Source organism: Cololabis saira, chromosome 3 (assembly GCF_033807715.1).
Source record: "Cololabis saira isolate AMF1-May2022 chromosome 3, fColSai1.1, whole genome shotgun sequence".
Classification (NCBI taxonomy): domain Eukaryota; kingdom Metazoa; phylum Chordata; class Actinopteri; order Beloniformes; family Belonidae; genus Cololabis; species Cololabis saira.
The window spans coordinates 17,164,125-17,179,385 of record NC_084589.1 but is presented as its reverse complement, the minus strand read 5'-3'; the positions used below and the strand labels follow the sequence as shown (position 1 = coordinate 17,179,385).

The following is a 15,261-nucleotide window of genomic DNA, read 5'->3' as shown; positions in this document are numbered from 1 at the left end:
TGATGTCCAGCTCCTTTTGTTTTAAAAGTCACAGTCTCTACTTTTGTGAATGTGACAGAACTGTATTTTTACCTGGCTATCACGACAGAACAATGCAGTTATATCCCAATAACAAGGAGGTAATGAAGCTCTGCAAAATTCTCTCAACCTCCACAAGCCTGGTCGGATTTAAATAGAAAGCTTGTTAGTTTAACAGGGTATTTTTGCCTGTCACTTCTCATTACGCATAAAAAACAAATACATTACTGCCTCCAGTGGCTGTAATGAATCAGAAATGTGACCTAAAGATGACCTAAAGGTGTCATATGTTTTAGCCTTTGACAAAAAGTTGACATAGCTTTAGGAGATCTTAATGAAATGTCAGCAACATGCTTTGGTCAAAACAACAAAGAGAAACAGTATGACCATGTGCCTTTGTAGCCATGTATTTTCATGCATTAGATGGAATTATGGAATTAAAAAAAAAAAGACTAAACGACAGCTTCTTACTATTTTTTTACACAGATTTTGCCCATTCTTTATAAAAATGAATGAACAAATGCATTGGAATGACCTTAGTAGCATGTCTTATACAGTTGGCACTGCTATAAGTGCACAGCTCTGCTCTGTGGCATGACTAACCTCCTGCGACACAGCTCATTCCCTTGTGAAACTTACATGGTGAGGCTAAATCGCTCAAGATTTGCCTTTAAATGTTGTAGCAGGATGGTAACCACTAAAACTTAATGTCTGTTATATTGAGACTGTCGAAACAGCTGAGTAAAAAATAAATGAAACCAGAAACATACAGTTTTAATCGCTGCTACATAACCCAAAGTGCATATCAAGAAAACTAAATCTGACTTGTGACTACACAGTTTTGTAAGTGTTCAAGTGGTGCAGACTATTGAAAGGTTCCATAAACCTGAAGCGATCCTGTTTAAGGACAGCAAACGAAAACCTGTAAATCTTGTGTTAAACACAGAAGCACTTAGACTGACACCGTTTTTAAAGAGCAAAAGTCAAGTCTTGCTTGGTTTTTATTTGAAGCTCTTGAGTGCCAGCGGAAGTAGCCATAGAGCGCTGCAGGTGTCTCCATTTCCGTGTTTGTTGCATATTGGATGACTAATGTGGCAGAATATTCAGGGTAATGCTGCTTGTATGAACTGCTTAGCAGTGGAAGTTGTGGCTGATTGTTCGGATATCCAGGGGATGACAGAACAGATGCTCACTGCCAAGATTCAGACTCCTTCCCTCCAATGTTCTCCTCCTCAGAAATATACATTCCTTTTATCTTCCTTCCTCCCTCTCTCAAAGTCTCACAAGTGTCTCTCTCCAACTAAATTTTTCTCCTCAACCTCTGTCTGTCTTAGTCAACTTTCATATCGACTGCCAACTCGGCCAGTTGTTTCCAGAATCTCTACAACCCTAACTCTTACCACCAACCCTCCAACACCCCATTCCCCAGTTTGCTTTGCTTGTATTTGTTTTTCCCAGGCTATCCATTATGAATTTGAATCCCTCTTTTCAATGCTGTGAATCACACAAGCTTGTACAGTGTTAAGCACTGTCAGCTTCATAAAAGTGTATCTATAAAAAAAGAAAAACACTGTTAACATTCATCTTGTTCCTTCAAAGGGAAATGAAGAGACAACATGTGCTTCCTTGTGTAGGAGAGAGAATATGCATTAAATTCATTTATCACTTGGACCCACAGTACGTCTTCTTTGAATTGTGCTGTCAGCGTTATGTCGCCCGCTCCGACCTCTATCATCACTTCAATTGTGAAACACAATCCCTGGAGTCTTGTCCCACCCCATAATAGTGCCACGCTGCACCACTGTCCATAAATTGTGATGAGAAACTTAATTAACAACACGCTGTGATTACACAGCAGGGAAAATGTGGTTCAGAAATATAAATTGGTATCATATCAGCCAAGTCTGGCGGAGACAAAGGCCTCAGCATGAGGCCAAGCTGCCTGACAGACAGCTTAAAATGGCCCCAGCTGTTTCGTGAGCACTCATATTTACCCCTGACCTTTTGGATATAGACAAAAATACTATATTTTAGCACATCGCCTCACCTCTGATGCCGATAACAGATTGTTATGCTTGCTGAGCAAAACACAGACACGGAAATGGCAGTTGCACCCCACTCCGAGGAGATTTCCAAGGGTGTTTTGAATATCTAAATTGCATGTATGTGTTTGTGTTGCAGCACATGCATATGTATGTAGGTTGTTGGCCTTGCAGTGCTCCTCGTTAATGCAGTGGATGACACAGAGCTACTGAATGGGATCTTTCTTTTCCTGCAGTGAAAACAGAGATTTGGGGCAGAATCTAGCAGTTAATGAACCACACTGCTGCATGGACGGAAAACATAATTGATTTTGTAAACAAAATGCATTATGCATCATAGATGGTATCCTATTATTTTCAAAGCCTAAACAAATTTGTTACAGGCCAAAGAGGTTATTTGAGGTTTAATTGAAGTATGGAGGAAAATGAAAGACAGCATTTTGGTTTTCCAGTACACAACAGGATATTTCCTGCTTAAACGTATGAACAGCCATTATGCTGCCCAGCATTAATTGTAATTATGTGAAGCAGGTGAGGAGAGCAGTCGTTTGCTGTCATTCAAATTATGATGGATGACAAGCAGGTTACTGTTTGGGTATCTGGGTGATGGATGATTGCTCTTCAGAACTGACCTTTTTTTTTCCAGGCTTTGAAACTAAATAATCACAACTTGACCCGCTTCCATCAGCCACTTGCCTCAGAATTCCAAAACAGCTTTAAACGCTCACCTTCAGACTCCAGCCATGCTGAATTCTAATGAAAAACATAAGCACTCGGTTTGGAAAATGCATCATATTCAATTTGGTACACTGCCCTTGAAATGCATTTGTATTTTGACTGTCGTCCGATAGTTTATCGGGCAGCCTGGACAAGACGATGAACATTATCTAATGTGCTAAAATCTCCTGGCTTACAGCAATCTATATAATTGAGAAATTAAACCTTTTGTAGCCTTGTTAATGGAATTTACTGACAATTAAAGTCATGCTGACACACCTGCTTTGGCACCAGTTATTTCTAAAGTTCTTATACTGATGGAGGAAAAAATGTGCATTTATCCTGAAAGCATCAGTTGAGTAGTGAAATGGAGAAAAGTAAATAAGATGCATTAAAGGTTTTTTTCTTTTCGGTTCTTCATTCGCATCATGGCTTAACATTATGGTTGCATATGGACAAATAAAACAGCAGGAGCCCGGTACCGGCTGCAGTTGTTGTTGAGCATGCACGTTTGTGTGTAGGTCATCTGGCTTTTGTGAAGGGACTACACACTAAATGCTCTTTAGTGATACAGGAAAGCTTGCTTAAAAGGAAAAATAGCAAAGTCATTATGCAGATGCTTTGGAAAAATGCAACGTACATGTTTTTTCACCACATAGACGCATATCTAGTTATTGAAGCCATTGTGTAGAGATGTGAGAGACAGCTTCCTTCAGTGATTCTGGCTGCTTGTAAAAGGCTTCAAGCTCTAATACACCTATTCTGCAATAGAGCAGTGCTTTCACTGAGTGTTGTCCAGCTAACTCAGAAGCATAAATCATCAAACACTAATGACATTATTATTATTCTCTGTGATTTGTTAAAGCTTCATTTGCATTCCTTTGAGACTTTTTAGCTTGTTCTTTTTTCCTTCAAAGATGATGATTTTTACATAACCACATCAGATGAGGTTAAGAGTTCCAGAAAGCAGCCTTTAAATAATTGAGTTCTTAAATTCTTCAACACCAACAGTGCCAGCATGCAGTATATACATAAAGAGTCTAATTAGTATTGACTGTGTGAAGATACAAAGGTCACTGATTCAACAATCTTTTGAAATATGTGAGGGAAAAAACGATTTGAAGGATTTGAATGAATGACCGGAATGAATTACTCATCCTTGCGTAAAAAATACATCAGTGTGGAGTAAATAAATACAGAATGATCTGAAGAACTAAATGCATAAAAGCCCTGTTTTGAGCAACAGCAGCCAAAGTGATGCTTGGGAGGTGTTTAACCTTCACCTTTAACATATTTATCAGTATCTTTCTGCAAACAAATCCATAGCTCAATATTCACAAGCTCATAAAGCATTTTTTTTTCTTTTTTTCTGACATGTATTATCTTTTCTCTGCTTGATACTCCATTTCCTCCCGGATGACAGTAGTGCACGCTCAGTCAAGGACCTCCCTCGCTCCATATGGCATTTTATCACCATTTATCATGATGGCCTCCTATCACAAACAGCAGGCTAGGCTATAGCACCACTCCTAACCATCACAGTTAAAGTGCAAAAAGACCTGCATTGATTTGCACCTGACCTTAAAGGTGAGTCAGCCAATACAGTGATATCCATCAGCAAAGCCTGGTTATAGAGCACTGACTGTAAAAGATAGAACCCTTAGCAAGCAAAAAGAAGGTCAACAAACACACTGGTGGGCTTCATTTGCTGCAAAAGGTCTTGTTTCATTGTATAGTAGTAGCTCATACGAAATATGGCTAACAGCTGTTATCATCAGCCCTGGTATTGACTCATTTAGATCCAGTTTTCAAAAACTAAACAAGGGCAGTTCTGGAAAATATTTTTTGACATTAATGTGACCAGAACACAAGTGAAGTCTTTTCAGATTATAAAACACCGTGTCCACAAGAGGAACAACAGTTATACAAGTTATATTCTGAGGAAGTCTTGTGTTTAGAAATCCAAGATTCCCCCCACTTATATCGACAGCAAGCTGTGATCTGAGCTAGGAACATGAAAGAGGATGGAAGAGAACATTAATTCTCATCAGCACAGGAACACAACAGTCTTGACTGCAAAGTTATCAGACCAAAATCCTCAATTGTTGTCCACCCAGAAAAGGATTTTATCTGCATGGCTGTGCTGCACCCTCACAGTTCCCACTGATATGTGCATAATCGCAGCCCCTCACAACGCATGCTTGTCTGCATGCTTGATGAAAGGGAAATGGGCCGCGTACAACGAAAACAGAAAAGAGGCTTTACAGGGAATGACTATTACCACATGAGTGTGTCAATGCAATTTGGGAGAGGGCACAGAAATATTCCATTTGGTGCTTTTAAATTGCCAGCCACTGAGGTGAAAAATACAAAAATCAAATTCACTGCCACACTTAACCACAGCTGGCATATGAACAAATACACACCAAAGACTCACTATTGCACATGAAAATAGGAGCAGTAATGTGCCTGAGTGCCCTAGGATAATAACTATTTTCCAAAGTTGGTGTGCTGCTTGTGCTTTAGCTGCTTCCCACCAGATACAGTATGATACGGCTACACAGCAATACCTCCTCCAAGTACTACTCAGCCATACTGCACCTGATGCCAGACCACCACTGTGAGAGCTTGCTGTACAATACAAAGCTGAGTCAAAAGCACATCTAATAGGATGCTTGTGTCTGCAGCATCCAATATCCCAAACAAACAATAGCATCAACACTTCACTTTCCCCGAAAAGGGAAAAGGAATGAGGCTCTGAACAACAATCTGTCTTCTTCTATCTGGAGACAATTGCGGAGGCTAAAACATTACTTGGCTGTTTTTACTCTCCAGGTAAACATCTCCTTCCAGTTAAAAGCCTGTTCACACAGTGGAGGCATGTTTCTTGGCCGTTGAGTACTTCATACACCCTCCTGGAAAGTCAGAGGCTTACAAGTCCCCCTTGTTAATGTTTTATTCGTTTTATATCATGTGTAACACGTTGGTCTGTTCCTGCACAACCTGCCGCAACTCCGGAAAAAGGAAAGTGGTGGTGGCAGCAGTTTAGTTTTGCAAATTTAAATCACACCATGCAAAAAAGTAACAACTGCTGCAGATTTAATGCTTTCTTCACTTGCAGGGAAGAGCTACTTATGAAGCCCTCAGAAACTTCACAGGGGGGGTTGGATGCGCTTTTGCTTGGTGCTTTGCATCTGCAGAACCTCGGTAAAGTAAGAATTCCTATACATTTCTTGAAAAAATTACTTGGCAATAAACCGATTCTGATTCTGCATCTGCATCTGAGAACTAGAATCTGAATAATATCTGTTTAAAAAAAAGAAGAATATTGGTTCAAAGCAGTAAACAACACTCTTAAACCCAAAGGTTTTCGTTTAAAAAAAAAAAATCAATTTCAGAATAAAGGCGCTACAAATCTTTTCACTTTTGAGCCTGTAACATGGAACTGTTGATGATTTTTGCCTCAAATTGTCCTCATGATTTGCCCGCAGCACCATTCTGAACTTTCACCCTCTCAGACTACACATACACCCATTTTCTTTGATAAAAAGGTCCATAATTGTTTGTCATCCTCCCCAGTTACCTGAATTTTTGAATAATATTCTCAACAGCATAAACCAAGCAGCAGATAACTTGTCCTGGGCATTACACGTGTCAGGTTAAAATTGCAAAACACATTTTATCTACTTACTGTAGCTCATTAGTCTTCGCAGTTTGAAAATAATTACAGCTGGATCTCTTAAAGAAGGCATAATATAATAGATGCAAGTATTTGCTACTGCAACTTCTTATTTTGCTTTCATGTCGTGCTGTATATTCAAATGTCCTGGAAGCATCTTGTGAGCAATGCAGACACTAAACATTCTTCATTTAGAGCAAATTTCTCACAGTGAAGAAATACACTTCTCACTGACCACAGAAACTAACGAGAGCAGCTGCGTGCGCTGCGGAGGCAGATTCATGAGCGTACGAGGATTTTCTGGCTTGCAGATTATCAAAATGATAAAACTCTCTCTTTTTGATGCTACAACTGAACAACTCATTTAAATTGTGTTTTGGGGTTCACAGGTGGTGCAGCAGCACTTTAGCTGACTGGAAAAGTGAGAAAAATCCTTTGAAAATGACATTTATTTTGTTCACTGAGTTGTGGCCTCCATTTTGATGCTGCCTGCCATCTTGTCAATGTCTCATCTTTCCTCTACTCAAATTCTGACAAAGTTGGAATGCTGTGTGAAGCAAAATGCAATGATTTTTCAATATCATGAACCCATATGTCAATAGAACATAGAAAACATATCAAACCCTGGAAGGAAAAAATATCTTACCATTTCATAGGATATACTGTCTCTATAAATTTAATGGCAGCTACATCGCTCAAAAAAGTTGGTCTTAGTAAGTGGTACTAAAAAGAAAGACATGAAGGAATATCTTGTAAATGATCAGGTCAATTGGCAATAGATCAGTGACATAATTGGGTATAAAAGGAGCATGGTGGGGAGGCAGGTCCTCACATAAGTCATGATGAGGAGAGGTTCAACAGTCTGCGAAGGACTGAGCATACAAATTGTGAACTCTATTTCAGAAAGAAGATTCCTAAAAATTGTGAAACCTCATATATACATATATATATATATATATATATATATATATATATATATATATATATATATATATATATATATATATATATATATATATATATATATATATATATATATATATATATATATATATATATATAGAACAGAGAATCTGAAGAAATCTCTGTTTGCACGGGACATGGCTAGAAATCAGGATGCCCTCCGGTGGTTCTACATTAAAAGCAGGCAAGTCTCTAATGGGAATGACTGCATGGACTCAAGAAATCACTGTCTTGGAACACAGTTTGCTGGGCCATCCGCAAATGCAGGTTAAAACTCTATCATGCAAACAAGAAGCCATATGTGAACGTGATCCAGAAATGCTGCTGTCTTCTCTGGGTCAAAGTGAACTTAAAATGGACCGAGGCAAACTGGAAACCTGTCATTGAAATCCTTTTTGGAATCCATGAACGGCATGCCCTCTAGATTAAAGAGGAAAGGGACCATCTGGCTTTTTTTCAGCATTTGGTGCAAAAGCCTACATTTTTGATGGTATATGGAGGCATTAGTGCCTCTCAAATGGGCAGCTTTCACGTCTGTGAAGGCAGCATCAGAGCTGAAAGGTATAGGATAACATATGTTCCCATCCAGACATCTTCTTTTTTTTTTTTTACAGAAAGCCTTGTATATTTCAACAAGTCAAACCAAGTCAAATCAATCCATTACAAAAAACATGGCTTCATAGTAGAAGAGTACGGTTGCTGAACTGGCCTGTCTGCAGTCCAGAGCTTTCACCAACTGAAAAGATTTGGAGCATCATTAAAAGGAACATTTTTAAAAAGACGACTCAGGACAGTTGAACAGCTTAAATCCTAGATTAGACAAATAAAACTGAACAACATTCCTCTCTCAAAACTTCAGCAACTTGTCTCCTCAGTTCCCAAGTGAATGTGAACTGATATTAAAAGAAGAGATGCTAGGCAGTCATCAACATCACCTCATCCCAACTATTTTGAGATGCATCATTCCCATTGAATTCAAAATCACCAATTACTGTTTGGTTGCTTTATTAATTTTCTTTCATTCTTTGGATTAGCAGATTTACTACTGCTGTCATACATACTAGTATACGTGGTGTGAAGTACAAGCTCTATTTGCTTTCACCTTCTCTTTATAACATGCACCATGTGGTTTATACTGATCAAAATGAGATATTGCTGCACCAAAAACACAGAAGCATGCTGGTAGAGATGTTTGACTAAACACACAAATCTAATTTGGCTTCCAAAATTGCAATGCAGTGTTAATAAAACAGCGTGGACAGGTGCTGAGTGTGCCTCATTTTAGTTAACAGTTAACGAAATTAACAAACATCTAGTTTAAGAAACACAGCTCCAATAAGCAAGATGAAAGGCTAATGCACGCAGCATGCCCCCTGATATCACTGATAGTTGATCAGTGGTTGTTTTCACTAAGCACAGCAGAAGTCTGAATCTCTTTTCACGCTTGAAATCACAGTTTATCACTGAACTCAGTCCTGGCAAAGCAAGCCAGGAGAAGTATAAACAGTCAAAACAACAAATAGGAATGTGGTATTCTGGGCAAAAACAACAACTTTCTAAACTTTTGATCTATAAGTATCTCAAATTCACTAGAGATTATGAATTCTAACTTGTGCCTCCTGTATGAATCATTTTGCAGATATAGATGGAGTACAGCACCGCCTACAGTGCACCATATTGATATGATGATAGCTTAGATGATAATACAAACCAAAGCTTGGTATTCAAATATGGTCAGGAATCACAACTACTTTCATTCATAGTCTAGTTCCCAGTTGACTTGACATCACCCCACTTTACCTCCCTGCTTGCTCTCCTGTAACTTCTCAAAAATTCAATCTGCAGCCACAGAAACAAACAAGAGCAGCTGTTTGCACTGCGGAGGCAGGTTCACGAGGGTCTGTGAATGTGTACGCACAACCGCACACTTAAAAGACTGTGGATGCAATTTTTAAAAAGTGACATATTGTACATTTTTTTCTCTTTCTGTGCTTTTTGGCTGTCACAAGTGACTATCCAAGCAAAAACACAGACATAAGAATACTCTGTCACACTGAAAACATGTCATTCAGTGAGGCGTTCAGATGTGCAAGGTTGTGTGACATCCCAGGCCCAGATCACAGCAGAATTGTCTAGCCTCCCCATCCTTTTCCATTTCTACTCATGTTGCATTGGTAACACAACGCTATAACATCAGGGGTGGAGTGGCTGACTCTACCCCCCAAAACTGTCTGCGGTACTGCATTGGAATAAGATTATGACCAAAGTATGTCACCGACATTTCATTAAGACCTCCGAAAATTGTGTCACCTTTTGAAGAAAAAAAAGCGAGTATAATAATGTCTCCTTTAAATTGAATGGTGCCATGAAGCAGTTCAGAGGCTTCTTGGCTACCAGTAACCAGTGTATCAATAATTAATTCCACTAATATGAGAAAGCATTAATTCAAGTAAGTAAGCTTTGCTTCTACTGCTATTGTGCTGCTATAACATATGGCTTTGTTTTAGGTTTTAAATTCTTTAGATTGTTTCAGTTTGTTATGTTTAAATATTTTATTCTGTCTGTTGTTTTGATATTTGTCTTTTTCTGTCTTAATAGACGCTACTTTATCAACACTGCCGTACGTTTTGCTATTTCATTTGTTTGCACATTGAACCATGAGCCTAAAAAAAAGAGCTTTATAATTGATTAATTATCAAAATGACTACCTTGCTGCATTTGCATTAAGTTTTGATTAAATATCATGCTTTTCTTTTTGACATTGACTCCTTCATATGATGCAGCATAAAATCTTGTTGTATCAGTTTTTTGAAGATTTGAAGTTCAAATAAAGTTATACATTTTCATAAGAAATATAAATGCAGAAAATTAATACAGCTTAATGATGAAAGATGGTCTATTTTGACAGTCCATAACATTTCATCTCAACAAAGGGAAGCTCTTTTTCTTCCTGAAGACAAAATATTTCCAATCTGTCCTCCCAAAACAGTTCTATTTTTAATAAAAAATTACATCATCAGAATCATGACAATTCATCTAACCTTCAAAGGCACCCCGCAGAAACATCTAAGAGCTTGAGTGAAGACTAAATCCACAGCCAGACTAGTGATTAAATAGACTTTGTAATCTAGTGAATATCAGCCAATCCTCGGAATACAATGAGTTTACTGTCACTATTCCATTTTCCTGTTTTCCTTAAACTGGGAAGGAATTTGGTTCTTCTTTCCAGTTTGGGTGAAAACACATGATACTTCTTCAGACTCTCTATTGTCCTCTTGTATTTTTTTCTGCTACTCTTGTGGAGATCAAGAATGTTGGAGGCAGAGTGATAATGCCCTGCATTCTTTTAAGATGGAGTATAATTACACAGACAAATTGTAATCCTGATTAGCCCCAGTAGCCTTTCCAGCCTATTTACATAATCATGCTGAGCGTATCATCAAAGGCTCAGTGGCCAGATTACGGTTTGTTAAGAAATCCATTGATTACTAGCAATTAGTGCAACTGTCTGATATCAAGTTACAAAAGTGTATATTGACAAAATGTTTAGCTAAATGTACATTTGAGAAATCAGCTCTAGCCACAAGAAACAGAAGTGCTTGGATCCAACAGATGAGACGTTTTCGATAAAGTGATGATTGTAATTGTTTTTTCCCCCCTACTAATGTTAGTGCAGCAAATGGACTTGTGGGCTCTAAATGCCCTCTCCTTTGGTGTCCCTTCGACTTGATGATGTAGCCCTTTCCTGCTGTTTTCTATTCAGCTCCAAAGACAAACACTGAATATCTGAGTATATCTGGACAACCACTCTCATCTAAAGCCCATTCGGTCCATTAAAGTACAAATACAGTAGAAGTTTAAGCAGCCCCCATCTGGTATAGTAGTCTGATAACCATCAATGGCAGATGCAGGAGGTGGTGGCCATGACTCTGATGTGCCTACGCTTCATTTTGAGAGCATTGCCAGTCTCTCCTTGAATATCAGTCACCATGATTACAAGCGTGTGCAATATGAATTCAGCGCTCAAAGCTATTTGACTGTGTCATTATTGTAATCCTGATTGATTGTCTAGTGATCAATGAATACAATGTGACTTTCATAAAAATACAGGCATAAAAGCAGTCATTGGAGTCAGGAAGAGATGGTTTCGAATGTATGATGGTGTAAATGAGTTTTACAAAGTAGTAGAGATGCATCTGTTTCTATTTTGATGCTGTTACCTGGGCTTTTCTTATCATTTGATGCTTAATACCAATCTGATACCACTGATGTAAGGAAGAGACTGAGGGCATCAGACATGAAACATCACTTTCATGACTTTGTAAAACAAAATGTAGCACATTATCGCATACTGCTGACACAAACATACCGAATTGTTATCCATTGTTAGAATACAATAGTACAAAAACTATGTAAAAATGTTGTAATTAACGGTTTTTCTGTGTTAGCTTATCATGGAAGGGGATCTTATCTTCATCTAAGTCACAATAATAGACAAACAATTCGTCTTCAAGATGATTACGCAACCAATTTTACTTTTTCCTGCTTTTTTATCCCATTAAACATTCACTGTGCTGGAGGAAAAATGTTCAATAAATACAAAGGAAATTGCAATATTTTGTATGTTTCCTAGTGTGCTTGTTAACACTGAGTTTAGGATAATTATGCATAATCTGTAGCCCAATCTTGTTATTGTTAGTAATCACCAAATGTCTACTGTTTTCCTGTTCCTAACAGTTTCCGCTGTATGGTGCCATGAGTGAAAGTGGTTGTAAAGTCAGTAACTTCCCTAGAAATGCCCAATAGTTTGTGAATAAAAACATTAAGACAACATTTCTATTCCTCTACTGGGATATAGAAGCTGGAAACTTCTTATGGGTCAACTTACAGTGAAACAGTGGAAGATCATGTTTGGGTGGGGTTGCAACTAACAGAGTCCCACACAATAGGAAATAATTCAGATTAGGTATGGCACGTTGACAGCGGCTACCACTCCTATCAACTAGCTCTAATGCGTATGCATTCAGAAGATTCTGATGCCATTTACAACAATTTAGAAGCAGCTTATAAAGAAACTATGTGCTGTTTAGGAAGACATAACATTTTCAGATGTGTTTTGTTGTTGAAAGTGCTGCTGTGACATCTTTGAATGTGGGCTTTGGAGAGGCAGCTGCTCTCTTCTTTTACTGAAATAGCTTTCTGTCAAAAAAAGAACGGTATTTTAACGTAATGCTGGGATGTTCCAGACAACAATGGGCAAATATCAGATACTAATACTGGAGCCAGTGGATCTCTACACATCACTTTAATGAGCTCTTTTTCTTATTTTTTTATTTGTAAAGAGTCTAATGCCTGCCATTGTGTTTTCTATAGTTGTGCTTCTGTTGAGCAATTATAGTTTCCCTCAGGATCAGGTGACTCGGTTGCAGTGAATGACCACGAACATATGATACTGAACACAACACCATTGTGCATTTTCTTTAATTCCACAATTCTGCTACTACATTTCACTTTGGTCCAATTCCTTGTATGCGTGTTGTCAAAGAATGACTCGAGTGATAGCAACAACTTTACTTGAAGACAATTGAATTGAGCATCAGGATTCATGATTAGTCTAATTACCAGTTACTGAAAAGAGAACCACTAAAAAAAAAAAAGTGCTGTAGTACAGATTCTACTGGATGGGAATTTTTATGGCATCATTATCTTTTAGCAGGAAGAGTGAGTCACAAACCAGATCTAGTCTATATCCTCTGCAAACAGTATGTAAACTGTCAGAGGATAGACCAACAGCTGTCTTGGGTCCTTCATTCACCACTCTTTTCCAAAAGGGAAAACAGGCTTTCTCCTCCTCTCCTTCATCCACCCCTTCCCTTGCCAATTCCCGGATGGCTGGCTCCCTAATAAGTAAGAGAACTAGTAGGATTGGCAGTGGCCTGGAGGTTTGACATTGCCTCAATGTGGGTGGTGATGAAACAGCACTGTGCCCGACTCTGCTCGACTCGATTTGGCTCATTCTTGGTGGGCGCTGCTATGCTGCACATCCACCCCCGATAGACAGACAGGAGAATTACTCACAGGAAAATATAAAATAAAGTAAATCTGCATATAAATCGATATCTGTACACACATTCAGAAATGAGCACATGCATTGTTCAACAAATAAGTAGCTGAGCACTTTCTCGTGCACACATACAAAATCTCTCTGAAATCTCACATGTGCATAAAGCATAAGCATTTTAATGATTGGCTGGATTTTCTTGTACCATTACATTTAATTTCAGTCAATAATATTAATCTCACACAGGCTCATGTTTCAACATGTAAGCCGAGTAACAGTGCAAACGAATAAGGAAAAGCATTTTGACTGGTTCTCTGGATTATGTGGTTGCAGAGGACATGGTGGGTTATGATAGAGGGGTGAATAAGCAACAATTGCTTTCCCTGATTTCTGACAGGATATACAGTCCATGAATCAAATAACTGGGGTATTATATAAGAAAAACAGAAAGGATTAGAGAGATAAGTGGGCTGGAGAATATTGGAGCTTTTTTTTTGTTTCTTAATGTTTTTAAATAATGTTGATTTCCAAAAATGCGGAATTCTTCAGTTGTCTGAATAAATGTGATTCATTTATATAATGGAGGGGGAAATGGAGCCAGCAGTTATGTCACGAGCAGCTGGCGTTCAAACGGGCAGAGCGTGAGAAAGAGTCCCTGGAATACCAAGAAGCCCACCTTATAAGGTGCAAACAGAGGCAAGTCCAGTAAACACCAGCAGCCAAACCGGCCCCGTATATCCATACATGGCTTCAGCAGGCGATCAGTGCAAGTGCCAAACTGACCTGACGCAAAATCCCACATTAATACTTTAAAACTCGGCCCCTGCAATGCGAGGGGCTTCATCCCCCATCAATTACAATCTCGTAGCATCCTCTGCAGTGCATACACTTTCGCCTCAACAATTCATTAGTTACCCTACTAAGCAAAACAGCTCACGTAGGCTTTTAGAAGAAGCGTAGGAAGAATATCTAAAGGAGCGACTCCGCCAAAGCCCCGCAATGAGCGCAAAGAGCCGTGGAAATGCGGTTCCTAAAAGTCCATCCACGGACTGATCTGCGCACGTCAGTAGAGGGTGATTTATGGTTCCGCGTTACCAACGCAGAGCCTACGGTGCGCGTCGCCGCGTACCCTACGCCGTAGGCTCTGCGTCGATTTAATTCAGGTTTAACGATCAAGGTTTTGATTTCTCTCACGCACACACACGCACACACACACCAAGCTCATTAGAAAAATACACGGGTCACTGCTGCAATGTGCTCGTACCTTTGACACAAGTGAGCATCAGTGAAAAGACGAGGTTCCAAAAAACAATCCCAGTCCTAATCCTCATGATTTTGGCTTGAAAAAAGTCCCCGTGGCCACATTGAACGCATCTCCTGTTGAAAACGTCCCGTAGTCCAATAGATCCGTCGTAGTATCCGTCCCTGTAAATCCCCTTCATGTTCTCTCAACTAACACAGTGTGAAAGCTAAAAGCCCGGGTGCTGTTTTCTTGCCGGGGTTGAAGTGTGACTCCCTTTTCCAGAGGAGACAGAGCCGCCTATGTCAGCTGACAGGGGAGAGGAGACTGGCTTTTAGGAGAGGACCACAGCAACCTGGAGGAGGGCTCGACCATCTCTGCTGAGAGGAGGACGTCTCACTAACTGTCTGCTATTCCCCATGAAGTGCTGGAGAGGACGGAGGGAATCTGAAGGCTGCCTTTATCGATCACCAATCCGAGCACGCAGAGTGAGAGAGACGAGGTGGTGGTGGGGGGGAGGAGGAGGAGCTGGGAACAGGGG

At 39.4% G+C, this 15,261-nt stretch overlaps 1 protein-coding gene across 1 annotated transcript in view; it reads right to left on the bottom strand.

Moving 5' to 3' along the window:
* Window positions 1–14,942, bottom strand: part of LOC133426445 (CUB and sushi domain-containing protein 3-like) — a 289,442-nt gene extending 274,500 nt beyond the window's left edge. Inside the window, exon 1 of the mRNA XM_061716381.1 lies at window positions 14,745–14,942. Coding sequence (XP_061572365.1) covers window positions 14,745–14,922 — 178 coding nt within the window. The 5' untranslated portion in view covers window positions 14,923–14,942. The remainder of the gene's footprint in view (window positions 1–14,744) is intronic.
* Window positions 14,943–15,261: the final 319 nt, after the last annotated feature.